Consider the following 14,501-nt stretch of genomic DNA (forward strand, 5'->3'; position numbering starts at 1 on the left):
GGAATGTAAACAAATCACACTGTGTGCGATCACTTCAAGGACACACGAATGAAAAGAATTTTGTTGGTTTAGCCACAGATGGTGAATATGTGGCCTGTGGGTCTGAAAATAACTCTCTCTATGTCTACTACAAAGGTCTTTCCAAGGAGCTGTTTAGCCTTAAGTTTGATCAGAGGAAATGGGTTCTTGATCCTGAGCAAAATGAGGAAGAGTCTTCTCTATTTGTGTCTGCCGTCTGTTGGAGGAAAGGTTCAAACATCATTGCTGCTGGAAATAGCAAAGGGATAATCAAAATTCTACAAATGGTGTAGTATTTTTATTGTATTTCAGGGGAAAATCTTGTTTTATTTCTATGTGAAAGTTTCTATTTTGAATTCTAGTGATCACTGTGTAATATGCTGCTACTCATATTTGAGAACTAAAAGAGCTCTTGTTGATAATTTGACATTTTTATTTAGTCTTACAACTATAATTAATTTATTTACAAAGGTGGGTGTTTAATGGAAATTAAAAGAACCAGGAAGTAAGAAAATTTTAAGTTATTTGGCCATGATTCTTAATGTTCTTATATTTGTTTAAATGAAAGCTTTGGTTAAAGTAAATATTTTCAAGAACATGATTTCACATGCTCCGTTTCTGATTTTTTTTTTTATAAATTTCAGTATGCTGTATAAGGTTTTAGGTCTTTCAGTTTTTTTTCTTAGATAATCAAAAACTATCCTTTGGAAGGAACCAGGCTTCAAAATACTACTGCACAAACTGTTATTGCTACCAAGTGTGAAATTGAATTTTTTTTCAAGAGGTTTGAGTCCAGATTTTTAACTTTGGTAACAGCTCTTTTGAGAAAATCTTAGACTGTGAATAGTATAGTAATTAAAATTACCATTGGTTTTTGAAATTATGTTAAAAGGAAAATACCAGGTCTCTCTTTCATATCAGAAGATAGGTTTTTCAGGCATTTTAGAAAATGCAAGTTCAGTTTAAAAGATATTTATTTCATAGTACGACTTCTTTTCTTTATTGGAAGTTTAAGGAAAAACTGTAATAGGGTGAGTTCACCTTTTAGATAGTCAAATAACTATGTTACTTTGTACCTAGTAACTGAGAATATCAATTGGATAATGAAATAAGATATTGAAATACTGTAGTTTATTAAAGATGTGGCATACTATCATTAGTGCATTTTTATAGGTAAAAGTTTACATAGATGTTTTATTAGATTTGGTCAGGTGTAAATCAGTATAATGAAGACCTGGGGGTTTAAGCAGTTTCACCTCAAGTTGAAATTTGATTTTCTCGTTTTAATCATAAATTATAATGATATCCTCTGCTTTTCAACTTTTCAATATCCCATTGATTATTGTTAATTTTTTTCCTAGCTCCTTCGTGTTGTCAATTATTTGTTATCCCTAACAGTGGCTTTTTTTAAGTTGTTTTGTGATATATTTACTTTTTTTTATTTAAACAATTTCAGTGTACTGCACTGTCAAAAAAGCTTAGATATTGCCACTTGAAGGTTTTGATGATTGGAGTGAAAAGCAGGATACTGTTTATCTAAAGATGTATTTCCATAAGATACTTTTGATATGGAGGTGGTATGATTATATTGCAGTTTTATAGAGTATTCTATTGCTGATAGTTTGTGAAGAAAAGTAATTTGAAAACTACGAACATTCAAGAGGATACAGAAATTTGATTTTATTACAAGCCCTAGGTTTTGATGTACTATATTACTTTTTATTAATATTTCCATTTTGTCATATGATTCATATGTTATATTCAAGCAACATTTGTTTACATGGTATCTAACTAGTGAGAACAGACAATTTATTTTTATGTGATACAAGAAAATATTTGCTGTGGACATGTTAGGAATGGGGTTAGTTTGATTCTGCTTGTATCCAGCCTGTTAATATGGTCCACTGTTACACACTACTCTTACTGTTCGTTGTGAGTAGTACCTGAACTACTGTATAGACTCTGGTAGGAATCACTTATACTGAAATTAGATAGTGACATGGACCAATTATAAAAAGGTTTCTGTTAAAAGGCACTGAGAATTATGATCCTAACATTCTTGTACCTTCCAAAATGCTTCCTTCATGTATCCCAAGTAATCAGGAATACAGAAGTCTTTTTAAAAATGTGAGATTCTAAGGTTAGAAAAAGTGAAAAGGGGATTTTATTTTATATGAACAGGATATTGCCCCATTATTAACGTAATTTGAATACTGTATAGAGGAATAAATAAAAAAAGTATATGCAGTAAGTTGAAAAACATGAGAATGGTATACAATTCAGATTCTTCCTAGAACATTTAAGGGCAGTACATGACAATGTATTCCAGTTTAAAATTTAGTTGTCCCAAGATAAGTCTTGTTCTACCTTACTGTACTTTGTTTGTGTATCTCTGAGGTACCACTTAATATTTAGCACTGTTTCTCTCTCATCTGTCACTGTTAAAATACTAGTTACTGACTGTTTATACAATATAAAAAGTTTTGATTAATCTTTTAGTTTTTTAGTTAATCCTCCACCTCATAAGATTATCGAACAATAGAAGAGAAGGTATATAGTTCTTCAGTAGACCCTCGACTCTGAACGACCAATATGTTTATTATTACTTATTCGTTTGATGAACGGGATTGATTGAAATCAAAGCACTGCATCCATGTTATGGAAATGGGACATCTTGTCACAAAAAGTTTCAGAAGGAAAGATGTGTATTGAGGTTCAAAGTTGGTAACATTTCACAACTCTGCTGAATCTTAACCCGGCCAATTGTCTAGTAACTGTAGAACTGTGGGAAAGATTAATTACAGATCAAAGTTCATCGAACCCAAAATTTTCAGTAAGTTCCCTAATTATCAAACAAAAGGGTTCTGCCTAATCAACCAAATTTGTGTAATTGTTTAGTAGGATTAATAATGACTTACAATTTCTGGACCTTGAGTTCAAAACCTGCCTAAAGCTTGGTAGATTTTGTGGGTGAGACCATAATCTTGTCTCTTTGAGCTAGGGATTATCATCAGTAGTCACTGTCTTGGCCCATGGTGTGAGCTTTGGTGGAGATGCTGCTTGGTTGCTAATCATATGTTGGTATGTTTGGTCACTAGGAAATAGTGTGATGGGACAAAAACCTGTCTCTTACCTCTGACACTATTAAGTAACCTTTAAATCTTTAGTAGGGACTTAAAAACAGAAACTTGTCATTATTGATAGATGGAATTAAAAGTTATGTTAGCGTCTTTGACATAGTTAAGTTTGCTTCTTTCGAGACATGCTGAATTTTGTAATGTGCATCATAGAAGTTAATTTTTTCTATCAATAGAAAAATAGTAGATTTTTGCTGTAATAAGTAAGGTTCAACCTGTTAAAGAAGGAAAATTTAAAAACATAGGCAAAGTATGGAAGATAATACCTTCCTTAGACTAAATTTTATTGTTTCTTGTTTGGTAAGACTTAATGGGATTCTTTGTGTATAACTTGGATGCTGTTTAGTATGTTTCTTTATATTCAGGTTGTAGTGATAAAAGTTTTAGCAAACAAAGAATCAATAAGTCCACAAGCTCTTATTTTTCATGTTCTCAATATCTTGCAAATTTTCATGTGCTAGCTTAGTGATAGTGTTATAGGAAATTAAATAAACTTTTTATTAACAATTGTGTTGCAGCAAGAGTCTGGATACACATTTATGTAGTAATGGAATTACTTCAAAGATGAACTGAGGAGTACTTGACCTTATGTTTTTTCTCATGTTTTTTTTATTCTAATTTGTTTCTTGTTTTTGTCTTTTATGTAATGCATCGTAATATAATTGCAATACTCTATGTAGAATGTTGACCAAGTGCTCCTGATGTTGGTTTTACTTATTGGAGAATTTCTTTGCACTGTCTCATTACTTGGTAATTTTATTGTCTTGGCTGTAATGTTACACATGATCATAAATTGTACGGTACAATATAGGGAAAATGTCGTGCCTGGTGTTGAGAGCATATTGTGCAGGGACTTGAAGTTTTTTGTTGTACTGTACTGTAGTTTGCCCCCCCCCCTTTTTCTCTCTCTCTCTCTCTCTCTCTCTCTCTCTCTCTCTCTCTCTCTCTCTCTCTCTCTCTCTCTCTCTCTCTCTCTCTCTCTCTCATATATATATATATATATATATATATATATATATATATATATATATATATATATATATATATATATATATTATATATATATATATATATATATATATATATATATATATATATATATATATATATATATATATATATATATATATATATATATATATATATATATATATATATATATATATATTTACATAGATTAAACCAAAAATGGAGCATAAATTTTACCAACAGTGCAAAGACTTAAGTGTTTGTGTTCATATTGAACTTGAACTGTATTCTACTATTTTTTTTTCATAAAGAAAAATTATGTTAATTAAGATAAGTATATATCTTGATTGATAAAAGCTACATATTTTTTTATTAAAATGATAGTACTGTAGGTGTGGTATTTTTGTGCTTTTATGTGTATATGTACATTTGGTATTTGTATACTTGTATTCAATGATAAGTTGTGTTAATGCAGTGTGTATAAATGTATGTCTCTGGGGAAGATTCCCTAGACTTTCATTGTGTTGAAAATGTATCACTTGAATAAGTGTAGTGACTTTTATAGCAATATCTGTTTATACATGAAATGTCAGGTTTTTGGAACTTAGTTTGAAAGACGGCCACTTGTTCCATGAGCAACTTTGCACCCGTGTCTTGAAAAAATTCTGATCTTTAGATCACATTGGAAATTATACCAGTTTAATTTTGTAATTCTCTGATTATTTTTATGCACTAAACTATGTTATCCCCTTGTGTAATTGGAAGTCCTGCCATCCTTATTCCTGTTGTAGCTTGAAAATCCTCCTCAAGAAACTTTCAAGATTATTTAGCGTGAGATTCTTGAGGAATTGGATGTATGGGGTTTGGAAAATATTGCTCATGTTCTGGCCACAGGGTCCAGGGATCATAGCACCACAGTAATGACAGAAGCTTTACTTGTACTCCATTCTATCTTTAATGACTTTCTCTGGTTGGAGACTGCCTCGATTATACGCTTGCAGTTAAGTTTGAAAATGTTAAGCATTCATAATCCCTTAGTTTGTCCCATCATAATGCTTGATATATTTGAGGCAATTTATTATACTGTATAAAAAAAAATTTTTGTAGATAAATCTTTCTGGCCAGCCTATTTATGACAGGGGTCTTAGTACTTTTGGAGAAGTTTGTGTGGTCCACTGTAGGCATTATTAAGTGATCTTTGCAGTGTCCTTTCAGACCCTAGCTGTCCTCATTTCATAGACCTCTTCTTTACCCCTGTTCCCACTTCCTTTCTTCTGTCTTGCTGTTCAACCTCCTAATGTTTACCTTGGTACAACTGCTGTGTATTTTGCTAGTTGCAATGAGCAACTGGCCTTCTTACCCAGTGGTTTCCCACATGGCCCAAATTCTCAGATACAATCCAATGAAGGTCCAGTGTTGTGACCCAATTTTGTTTAACTGCCAGATAGGGTACAATACTTAATTTTTAGTTTAATTCCTTTATCCAAAATATTTTTTCTGAAAAAATAAGAGATAGTAAGTATGGTTCACCTAGTGTTTCCTTTTGCTTCCAGACTTCATCATTCTCATCTTGTTCCTAAGTTGTTTTTAATCTTACAGCTTTTTTTTCTTTCAAGAAACAGGTCTGTTAATGTCTCTCCTGGTCAAGTTTCTTCCTCTTCATTCTCTTAGCCTAGGCTTTTAGATTAAAAATATTGCTTTAGTTGCTTTTTTCTATTCATGAATTGATAAATTCTCTCCAGCAAATGGTAAATGAGGTTGAAAAGATGAGAAAGACCAAAGAAGCATAGTTTTGTACTTTGTACATTTAACTTTAATTGGCATAACAACAGTTATTGCCCTGTTCTTTCACCAGAGGAAGAGATTCAACGACCTATTCTAAAAGTACAAGAATTCTCCCTCACGTTATGATGAACGCTGAATGCTCCCCTGGCCATATGGCTTGTTATCGACTCTTGGTAGTGGCGATCTGGGTAAACATACGTAGTGCTTTTCTGCAGTCGACCATTCTTATCCAATCAGCCTGATCGGCAAGACCTACTTAGTGTCCCACGTGGGTTGAATATCCGTTCATAATATGAAGATTTCTTGAACCCCTTTGGGTAAATGGTTTAAGTGAACCATGGATATTTTCTAATGGTAGCTGGAGAAGGAATATAGGAAATGTTTAGATGTAGAAATAGAGAGAAACAATGAGAGCAGAGATAAATAAGATGTAAAACTAATATGAAAAAGCTGATACTTTCAAAACAAAATGCAATTTTGTAACAAAAATTTTCCAACACATTGTATAGTGTGTGAGAGTTGGTGCAGCTGGTTTCCCCCAGTTGCACTTTGGTGCTCAATATCCTTTATTGCCCAAGTGGTGTACCACATGGCTAAAGTTCCAGGTCTCAAATGATAATGTTGAACGAGTCCATAATACTAAATTCCCATAAGTGATTCGCAAACTGACAAGTAAGTAGAGCTAAAGCAGTATGATTTCAGTAGTCATGCAAGTGTAAAAAAGTAATCAAAATTATTGTAAGGTAATTCTTGTGCCTCAGTGTTCCACCTTTTTATACTTATTTGATTAAATGGATTGATATTTATCAAGTCCTGGCAAGTGGAAAACAATAGAAGTATATGCTATAGTTTTTTCATTAATTTCAGTAATTTAGCCAAATAAATTGCTTGCGTTTTATGAAGGTATGTCAGGTTTAGGGTAAAATATAGAAAGCAAACCTGTTGTCACAAGATGTCATCCTTGAAATAACTGCTGTAGGGTTTAAAGTTTTTATTTCTCGATAGCAATATTCATTTCATCATTTCAAATCATGTCTTTCTAGTGTACTGTACTAATGAATGTTCACAACATCTGAAGAAAAAAAAAAAGTATGGGCAGTCTTTCTAAGAGTAGAAGAGTGAAAATTTCTCGGACCAAATATATCTTCACATCTGTCAGCTTCTAGTGGGTTAGGTTAAAGGTATTAAAGTGTTGGATTTTGATACCATCTCCACCAAAGTTCATTTGATTTGTAGAAAGTAAAAAAATATGAGTGGCCTGTATGGATATGAATTACATTTGGTGGTTACGAAGGAGCAAACTGACTAAATGTAAGAGATATTTACAAAGAATCAAGGAATCAGGCTTCAGTGGAGAGAGGTTGTGAAATGAAAGAAATGTTCTCTTGATTTATTAGTTTTTGCCCCTATAGCGTATATGGCATGGTATCTTGCTTTCATTTCACCTATAATTTTGGATTTCCTTGCCTGCTTTCAATTTCAAGGATTCCCAAAAGATCTGTGTGGGTTTCAGCTCCACTTCAATTTCATCTGGTTACTCTAGTTGCATTGGATTGCCTATCCTCTCTGTCGAAGGAACATAAATTCAAAGTCTTTAAACTGTGCTTTATCCTGTAATAAGAGACTACCCTAATTATCTTTTTCATTTATAAAAGACCTTGATGCATTTGCAATCTCTCTATCGAGGCTAAACATTGTCAACTGTATTAATAAATGTACTTCCATCATAACTGCATTTATATATGAATATTGCTTCATAAGTAATGGCTCTCTCTCTCTCTCTCTCTCTCTCTCTCTCTCTCTCTCTCTCTCTCTCTCTCTCTCTCTCTCTCTCTCTCTCTCTCTCTCTCTCTCTCTCTCTCATTCAGCTTTAACTTTAAATGATATACAGTAGTATGTGAAGATCTGTTATGAATATGGGAACTTTGTGTATAAACATTGAAAATTCTTCTATTACCGGGAATTGTCTGTGGTTCATTTAGAATGACAAGCAACTAGTAAAGCTCAGTATAGCCTTGTAGGTGTCATATCCAACATACACACGTACACATATGCATATGTATAAGACACTATTTTTTAATATAAGTGATTTTTGAGAAGTATGTAGTACATATTTATGCAAATAATTTTATCTACCTACGAGGTATTGCCTTTTTGCTATCATGCCAGTGTGTCTGTCTCACTGTACTGTATATATATATTCGTTGTACTGTATCTATATAATTATCTTGAGTAGAAACATGGAAATTTATTTTTAGTAACAAAACCTACATATTCACACTATATTTCTATTTTTTATTATTTTATAGTCTTCAAAATAATTTTTTTGCTTTCACATAATTTTACTAGTGGAAGTCAAGTCTCATTCTGAGAGTTCATTATAAAATCGCAGTAACGATAATCTTTAGTTTTTCACTACCAATACTCATTAGTACAAAAAAAAAGGAAAAACGTTTTTGAGAAGTATTTGTCGAATTTGTCTTAACGAACCCTTTCAGCCATCTTTGTGAGGGCTAAGAATTCCAACAAGGTGTTAGGTTGAGCTACCAAATCATGATATTGACAACTGTCAAAACCAGTTTACTGAATATATTCTGGGCTCGGTGTCGTTAGATATCGTCAGCAAAGTAAAGGTGATATTTTTTTTTAAAGATATTTTGGTTATTACATATTCTACTGATAGATTAAACTAAACTGCTTATATGGGGTGTGTACAATGTCAAGATGTATTTTATTGCTTACAAACATCATATTTTATATAATAGTGTCAAATCTGTATATTTATATCGTTTTCAGTGGTATGAAAATATTTTGTATGATGTAGATTAACATTTAGGTACTGTACCTGCACTTGGTTGCAGGTCAAATACTGTATTAGTGTGGAACCCGGGGCATGCGGTGATTATTTGTTTATGTTACTGAAAGTTGTTATATAGTTTATAGTGCTTTAGTGTATTGTAGTACAGTACTGTATATTTAGGTCTGCATTACAAGAGAAGAGCCTCAACTAATGCTTATTTATGATATAGTTTTGATGTGTTTCAGGGATAAACGTTCATTTGATATTTTGAATTTTTTTTTCATATTAATTGCTGTAACTCTGCTTATGTATAGAATTAGATCTTTGGTAAAAATAAAAATGTTCATATATGACTTAATTTTTAATTTCCTTTAATTTGCATACTAGTGGTCTAATTTGATTCATTAGTTATCCTGTTGTCTGGAAGTGAAAGAGAATTTTTTTCTTGGATGAATAGCAATGGTATTGATTTATTTTTTATATTTTTTTTTGCATTCTCTTTAAAGTGGTGGTCCGTTAAAAAGTGGCAAGAGTAGAGTTTTATACGGAGTATCAGAGGAATTCCCAGTAGTTGCAGTGGTTGGCTTGGGTGAGAAGGGAAAGACATCTGATCCCAATGAAGAATTTGATGAAACAAAAGAGGCAGTAAGATCAGCAGTGGCTGGTAAGTTTATGTTTAGTTATGTTTGTAATGTCAGAAAAACTGTTTGTAGAAGTTTATTGCTGTACAGTAATTAGAATTTTCAATAAGACATTTTTTTTTTTTTTTTTAATCTAACAATTACATTTACAGCTGGTTGTCGATCACTTCAAGAGTCCAATGTTGATAAAATATTGGTAGATCCATGTGATGATGCTGAAGCAGCAGCAGAAGGCTCAAGCCTCTCTCTGTTCAAGTATCAAGATCTCAAAAGTAAAAAGAAGCCTGTCCCGACATTGCAGTGTTTGGAAGAAGATGCAGAAGGGTGTGTATATGGTGCATTGCAGAATACTTTGATAGTTTAGTACTTGCATTAAAATTTTCTTGGTATGCGAAAGCTTTGAGGACTAACTAGAGACCATAAAGTGACATATGTTAACCCTTTTACCCCCAAAGGACGTACTGGTACGTTTCACAAAAGCCATCCCTTTACCCCCATGGACGTACCGGTACGTCCTTGCAAAAAAAATGCTATAAATTTTTTTTTTTTCATATTTTTGATAATTTTTTGAGAAAATTCAGGCATTTTCCAAGAGAATGAGACCAACCTGACCTCTCTATGACAAAAATTAAGGCTGTTAGAGCAATTTAAAAAAATATATACTGCAAAATGTGCTGGGAAAAAAATAACCCCCTAGGGGTTAAGGGTTGGAAATTTCCAAATAGCCTGGAAGTAAAAGGGTTAAGTGATCCCACTGCCTTGTTGGTTAGATGAAGGCTTTGGTTGCTTCCCTGAGGATGAAGCATGCAGTTCAATAGGCACTTAGGTGACTTAGGTGAAAGATAGGATTATTACTTACATGACCATTATTAAGCCCCTGAAATGGGGTAGCCTGTTACGTCATTTAGGTCTTCCCCTGCATTCTGACGTTGCCTGGTTCATTCAAGTTTCAGAGTTTAAGCTCTTGCTCAATCCTTCATCTCTCCTTAATAATTTTGCTTGGTAAGCACTTTGTTTTTCATTTTCATGAACTCATGAAAATGTACAATTTTAAATATTTAACTTAGCCGGTGAATATATAATAGCTGCTGCTCCAGCGGCTCGACAGAAAAACACACAAAAACTCGCGAGCGATTGCTATGAAGGTTGCGGGTGTGCCCACCAGCGCCAACTATCGGCCAGATACCACACATGCATGTAAACAAGCCTCAATTCTTCTCTGTCGACCTTGACGACAAGACGTATCAATACTCGCTGTATAACCTGGAGTTTTCTCAACATATTTGGTGAAGTACTTCATTTTGGTTTGAGCTTTCGCAGTGCAGGTGTTTTTCCTCAACTTAAACTCTTGAACTCTTTATTGGACAGATTTAATTGTTGATGACTTGGATTGTTTTGGACTTTCTTTGACTAATTCAAAATGGCTGACGCTTCTCAAGCCCCTAGATTTCGTAAGTGTAATGCTAGGGATTGCAATAGGCGTCTTCCAAAGGCCTCTCTCGACCCACATACTGTGTGTTCTAATTGTCGGGGTAAAACCTGTCAATTAGGAGATCGGTGTGAGGAATGCGTGGGCCTTTCGGAATTCGATTGGCTCGAATACGACAAGTATTCTCGTAAGCTAGAGAGAGATAGGGTAAGGAGGAGTTCCGCTAGATCAGTAGATTTTTCCTCTCCACATGCCCCTGAACCTAATCCTTCCCCTGTAGTGGTTGTGCCTGAACCCCCAACTGGCACTCAGGAACCATCGATGCGAGACATGTTACGTGCCATTCATGCCTTGGGTGAAAGAGTTGAATCGTTAGCTACAGATCGTAATCAACTCATGGCTGACGTTAAAGAGCTAAAGTGTCAGAGTGCCACAGCGGAAAATCGTGGGAAAGTGATTAGTGCACAAAGTGTTGTCAGTGTTGCGACCGAGGGTTCGTCTGTTCGTGCCTGTCGTTCGCCTAGTCCGAGACCTCTTGCAAGCTCCCAAGCCCAGGGGAGAAGTAATGTCGTACGACTTATGGGTTCGAGAGGCCTTGATCAGCGAACAGACGTTCCCTCTATGGTAACAGGCGTGTCTCACCAAGATCGCCCCTACCATAAGACGAGAGAGACCATTTTCTCCTCGTCATCCGAAGGCTTTTCGCATAAGAAACCGTGGAGCAAGGTTTCTAGGCCCCTTAAGCGAAAGTCGGTCCCTTCAGGACAGGTCCAGCGTCCTGGTTGTAGCCATTGGGACAGCTCTGACCCTTTGCAGTCATCGGAAGACTGCTCGCCGCCTAAGCAGCAACGTTACACAGGCTCAGAGAGTCTTGGTGTAGGCAAGGTTGTGCAGTCTCAGACGTTAACCCCGTCTTTTACCGCACCCATTCCCGTTGATCCTAAATGGGTTGTGCTGCAAGACATGCAGATCAAGCTCGCCTCCCTTATGGAAGATTATTCTGCCGATAAGGTTCACGATGATCCTCGCCGCTTAACTCATCGAGATCCTGGCCTTCAGCCACCAAAACGAGCCTTTGCTCGTCCTGTTGACGTTGGCGTAGCTAAGTCACGTCAGTCACGCTTTGTAGAGCCTCACTCGATGCAGTCACGTGTTGACTTTCAGCCGCATATGGACGTTCAGCCACTTCGTAATGCTCTTGTTGACGTTCAGGACGTTCGCCAACCAGCGGAGTTGACTTGTTTTGACGCTGAGCGTCAACCACCGCAGTCTAGAGTTGTTTTGACTGCTCAGTCTAGGCAGTCAAAACAGTCTCGAGTTGACGTCAAGCGTCCTCCCGCTCCTGTTGTTGTTGACAGTCAGGCTGTTAAGCAGTTACATGACGTAGCGTCCTGGACTGCTACTAATGCACCAGTGCGTGTGGACTCTGCGTGTCAAGCATTGCCAACCCCTTTGCTTGTTACTCAGCAGTTGTCGGATGAGGATCCTTCAGATGAGGACGTTGCTGACCCTCATCATGATGATCATCCTTCGGATGTAGACGAACCTAGAACGGTTCCTCCATCAATGGACTTTAAGAAAGTCATGTTAATTTTTAAGGAGCTTTTTCCCGATCACTTTGTCACTGTTGCTCCTCGTTCGCCACCGTCTGAGTTTGCTCTAGGCTTACCTGCTAACATGCCAGCCTTTACAAAGCTAGTGCTCTCTCGCTCTTCCAAGAGAGCTTTAAGACTTTTAGGCGACTGGTTGGATACCAGGAGGAGTTTGGGGAAGACGGCCTTTGCCTTCCCTCCGTCAAAGCTCTCGTCTAGATCGAGCGTCTGGTATGCCACGGGAGAAGTTCTCGGCTTGGGAGTCCCTGCCTCTGCCCAGGGTGACTTCTCAAGCCTCGTAGACTCCCCGCCGCCTAGCCATGAGACGCTCGAAGATTAGTTGGTCCTCCTCGGACCTTGACCATCTGCTGAAAGGCGTATACAGAGCCTTTGAAGTTTTCAACTTCCTTGACTGGTCTTTGGGAGCCTTAAGTAGGAAAATCTCATCGGCTGATAGAGATGTCTCCTTACTGATAATGTCCTGTATGGATAAAGCCATCCGCGATGGTTCCAATGAGCTCGCCTCCTCTTTTACGTCGGGAGTCTTAAAGAAGCGAGAGTCCCTTTGCTCTTTTCTTTCGGCAGGAGTTACTCCCTGTCAGAGATCAGAACTGCTCTTTGCTCCCTTATCAAAGTTTTTGTTTCCGCAACAATTGGTTAAGGACATAGCTTCTTCGCTTGTGCAGAAGGACACCCATGACTTGGTGGCGTCCTCTGCTCGCAAGGGGACTCCTTCTACATCCTTTTCTGCTAGACCCAGGATTGACACTCCGGCGTCCAGATTTATCCCGCCCTTTTGTGGCAGAGCTCCCAGCAGGGGAAGTACTCGTGCCGAGGGAAAGAGAGGAAAGAAGAGAGGAGCCAAGTCCTCACGTGGCAGAGTCTGACTGCCCACAGCCTCAGACAGCAGTAGGAGCCAGATTGAAGAGCTTCTGGCAGGCCTGGGAGAAGAGGGGCGCAGACCAACAGTCTGTTCGGTTGCTCAGAGAGGGGTACAAAATTCCATTTGTACGCAAACCTCCTCTAGCGACTTCCCCCATCGACCTCTCTCCCAGGTACCGAGAGGAGTCAAAGAGACAAGCCCTAGACCTAGAAGTGTCTCTGTTGCTAGAGAAGGGAGCGGTGGTGAAAGTCTCGGACCTTCAATCACCGGGGTTTTACAACCGTCTCTTCCTAGTCCCGAAGAAGACAGGAGGTTGGAGACCGGTGCTAGACGTCAGTGCGCTCAACGTCTATGTTACGAAAACAAAGTTCACCATGGAGACCACGAAATCAGTCTTAGCAGCGGTCAGAAAGGGAGACTGGATGGTCTCTCTCGACCTACGAGACGCGTACTTCCACATCCCTATACACCCAGATTCCCAACCGTTTCTGAGGTTTGTTTTCAAGAATGTGGTATACCAGTTTCGGGCCCTGTGCTTTGGCCTAAGTCCTGCTCCTCTCGTGTTTACGAGGCTTATGAGGAATGTAGCAAAATTCCTCCATTTATCGGGAATCCGAGCCTCCCTGTACTTGGACGACTGGCTTCTCAGAGCCTCGTCCAGTCATCGCTGTCTGCAGGATCTTCATTGGACATTGGATCTGACCAAGGAATTGGGACTTTTGGTCAACCTAGAAAAGTCCCAGCTGATTCCATCCCAAACTATACTATATTTAGGGATGGAGATTCGCAGTCCAGTTTTTCGGGCTTTTCCGTCTGCCACCCGAATAGAGCAAGCCCTTCTCAAAGTCCAACTAATGTTGAAGAGAGAACGGTGCTCAGTCAGGAATTGGATGAGTCTAGTAGGAACTCTATCATCCCTGGAGCAGTTTGTCTCGCTAGGAAGACTACACCTTCGACCTCTCCAGTTCCATCTAGCCTTTCACTGGAAGAAGGACAAGACGTTAGAGACGGTCTCAATCCCGGTCTCCGAACCAGTAAAGGCATGCCTGAATTGGTGGAACGACAATATCAGTCTGAGAGAGGGACTTTCCCTAGCAGTTCAGAACCCAAACCACGTACTATTCTCAGACGCGTCTGATTTGGGTTGGGGTGCGACCCTGGACGGTCGGGAATGCTCAGGTCTGTGGACCTCAAGTCAGAGGAGCATGCACATCAACGGCAAGGAGCTTTTGGCAGTCCACTTGGCC

The 14,501-nt window shown here is 37.7% G+C and overlaps 1 protein-coding gene across 4 annotated transcripts in view; it reads left to right on the forward strand.

The window, feature by feature from the left end:
* Nucleotides 1–14,501, forward strand: part of LOC137660271 (cytosol aminopeptidase-like) — a 105,941-nt gene that overhangs the window by 24,746 nt on the left and 66,694 nt on the right. For 3 of the 4 annotated variants that reach the window (XM_068395036.1, XM_068395037.1, XM_068395035.1), the window contains exons 3-4: nt 9,216–9,373; nt 9,503–9,674. In XM_068395036.1, coding sequence (XP_068251137.1) covers nt 9,216–9,373; nt 9,503–9,674 — 330 coding nt within the window. Of the gene's footprint in view, nt 647–9,215; nt 9,374–9,502; nt 9,675–14,501 lie in introns of those variants that run through there. The other variant, XM_068395034.1, reaches the window with a different exon arrangement.

Source organism: Palaemon carinicauda, chromosome 20 (assembly GCF_036898095.1).
Source record: "Palaemon carinicauda isolate YSFRI2023 chromosome 20, ASM3689809v2, whole genome shotgun sequence".
Classification (NCBI taxonomy): domain Eukaryota; kingdom Metazoa; phylum Arthropoda; class Malacostraca; order Decapoda; family Palaemonidae; genus Palaemon; species Palaemon carinicauda.